Genomic DNA, 2,840 nt, shown 5'->3' with positions numbered 1-2,840 from the left:
CTGGTCTCTGGTAGACTCCACCCAACCTACCAGGATTTTAAAGGAGGGTGGCAGCAAGCCAATTAGTTGCCCATGTATGTGCTACAGAAATAGGAGAAACGGGGACATTTATGGAGTGGAAGAGGGGTAGAAAATGATGGCGTGGGGATGCTCTCCTCCTCCTTGGGGCTTGGGTGGCTGTCTGGGGTTAGATGGCATGCACAAAGTAGTACCAAAGTTTAGTCATTCCTACCCAACAGCAAGTTAGATCTCAGCTAACCCATCCCCGGTCCCAAGTCACCTGATGTGATGCTATTCCCCACAAGCCTCTTTGTACAGCAATGTTAGCGATTCAGGTTACCTTGATGTCTCTTCCACACATGCTGCTGCCTGGCCAAAGAGTAAGATAATTAAGCCAGAAGGCAGAGAGGAGCAAAGCAGCAAGGTAATGAGATTTAAGAGTGGATGGGCAGAGTTGAAGGTGATCAGAACAGAAGGCCTGTAGTGACGAGGAGGGTGCTGCCGGGGCTACAGGATGACACAGGGGGGACGGCTGTTGGTGATTTTTTCTAGCGGTTCCCCATTTCTGGCTCTTCTTATTGCTTCAATGAGCTAGAGAACAAGAGACAGAATGGAAAGGCATTAATCCCTCCATCAAAGATTCTCCCATAGGTCTCTAATGGAGATGATTAACTGAGCCCTCTCCACACGCATGGGCCAAGATCGCAGAAGCGTCTACTGATCTTGTGGGCTCAGCCTGAAAGAGTTTCAAGGGCCGGACTTTCCGAAGATGCTATGCACCCCCCTTCTGAAAAATCAAGATACCTTAAAAGGTGTCTCAAGCCAGGCATCCAAAATCACTACTCGTTTTTGAAAACGCTGGCCAGCGTTTCTAAGCTAAGTAATATTAGAGGCAGGCAACAGTTTGTGGTTTAAGCGGCATTAAAGCAGAGTTCAGGATGGTGTCTGAATTCTTGTTACAGGCAGCAGGGTTCTGATCGTAATAACATGCCCTTCAGCTTGAAACGTGCCTTGATACACTATGAGGAGAGTAGCAAAGCCCTAGGATGATGAAATGCCTTTGAAAAGCATGTCACTTCCAAAAATAGAAAGCTTCTCGGTCAGAAGGGGGTTGTTGTAAACAGGAGCGTCCCTATAGGCACATTCCACACAGGCTGATGCAAGGGTCAAGCTGGGATCTGGATACTTACATCCTTCTCATAAGGAAAGCCACCATTCTCTAGTTTGGAGAAGACAAGCTGCCCATTGATTTCAATTTCAAAGGTACCTTAAAAACAGTAAACACAACCGAGCTGTAACAATCCACAGACACTTCCAAACTACATTTTTAATTCACTGATCAGTCCCACAGGATCACTTACTCAATGCTGAAGATCAGGGCATTCAGTCAGTTTAAGCATACAGACAGCAAACAAGGAATAACATCTCTAACTGAAGCTATGTTATAAGCCTATGCTAGGCCTGTCTTAAAATAAGTGCTTTTAATCCAAGGATCTCAAAGAGCTGCATAAAATGTCCTACACCTCACCATGAGGTCAGGAACGATTATCCTCGCTTTACAGAAGAGGAAAACAAGCCACATGACTTGACTCTGGTCACCCAAAAGGCATGACATTCAGATACAGAACCTAGGAATCCTGCTGTATTCGATGACACAGCTTCAAATTTGCAGTGAAGGATCAGTTTCTGTGTACAATAATATCCCAACACCCTCGTACAACTGAACCAACCTGAATAATGTTAAGTATCCTCTCCCCCATTAAGATTACTGCCCACATCACTTGGTCTGAGGCAGTGACCTTATCCGACACCATGTGCTAAGCAGGGACAGACTGGACTGGGTCGTATGCATGTGTGGTGCAGAGTCCCTTGTGATAAGACAAGACAGGTCTGTAGTGTAGCAAACACAAAGGTGATTCTTTATATGCACAGAGCTGTGTCCTGCCCAGGGCCCTAGAAGATGCAGATTCCAGCGGGTCGCTGGTGAAAGGGCATTCTATAGCCATGAATCTCAATCAATCAAGCGCTGCCCCAGGCTCCTGATGGTTTCAAACTGAGATCCAGCACTCGCTGCATTCCTGTTGACTCCTATATTCTCAGTTGCCTGCAGAAAGAGGCAGTTCTTGTGGTTAGCAGGTCCTGGCCCAATGAGTTACATATCCAATAGGAAAACCATGTGTATGGCACCAAAGCTGTCTCCTCTCTTCTCCCACTTACTTTTAACCCCTTTCACCCTTAAATTATTTGCCAACACACAAGCTGTGTCACCTAGGTGGCCTTTAGAGGACAAAGCTTTGAGGCTGCAAGGTTGGCATGGTAGCACCTAAGTAGTTATGAAAGTTTGGTGGAAAATCCTACCTTTCCCCCCGAGCCTGGATTCAATTTCTATATCTGGGTACTCTTCTTTCACTGCACTTGCCAATTCCAGGTATGTGGACTCAAACCCACAGGGCTCACTGATAAGAAAGGAAGAAAAACAGATGGTCAGAAAAGGCACACACAGGGTAAAGCTTTGGAGATGCTACTGGAGATACTGAGAGGCTAACATGGGGGAAGACGAATTTCAGTGCCATTGCTATGCAGAGCAGAGATCTAGTGGGAGCTGAACTGTAGAGCAACATGCAAAGAGGTTGGAATGGATATGGGGCAACCCCCCAAAGACCATCTCCCCATCATATTCCCACTGAACCCCACATCCCCCTATGCATCCATTACACTACAGTCCCCTCTCTGTGAGCTGCCAATAACTCCCATCTGCCTAATTTAGCCCACCACTAAACACTCCCCCACCACATTCCCTCCATGACAAGATCCCCTCTGCAGCCCACACAACCCCCAAC

The 2,840-nt window shown here is 46.8% G+C and overlaps 1 protein-coding gene across 1 annotated transcript in view; it reads right to left on the bottom strand.

The window, feature by feature from the left end:
• MIEN1 (migration and invasion enhancer 1) overlaps positions 1-2,840 on the bottom strand; it is a 4,283-nt gene continuing 1,443 nt past the window's right edge. The window contains exons 2-4 of the mRNA XM_029912228.1: positions 2,359-2,456; positions 1,191-1,267; positions 1-591 (exon numbers count right to left, since the gene is read on the bottom strand). Of these exons, the coding sequence (XP_029768088.1) occupies positions 508-591; positions 1,191-1,267; positions 2,359-2,456 (259 nt within the window). The 3' untranslated portion in view covers positions 1-507. The remainder of the gene's footprint in view (positions 592-1,190; positions 1,268-2,358; positions 2,457-2,840) is intronic.

The sequence above is a fragment of the Terrapene carolina genome, unplaced genomic scaffold (assembly GCF_002925995.2).
Source record: "Terrapene carolina triunguis isolate 2854851 unplaced genomic scaffold, T_m_triunguis-2.0 Scaffold193, whole genome shotgun sequence".
Taxonomy (NCBI): Eukaryota; Metazoa; Chordata; order Testudines; family Emydidae; genus Terrapene; species Terrapene triunguis.
This window is presented reverse-complemented; position numbering and strand designations above follow the sequence as displayed.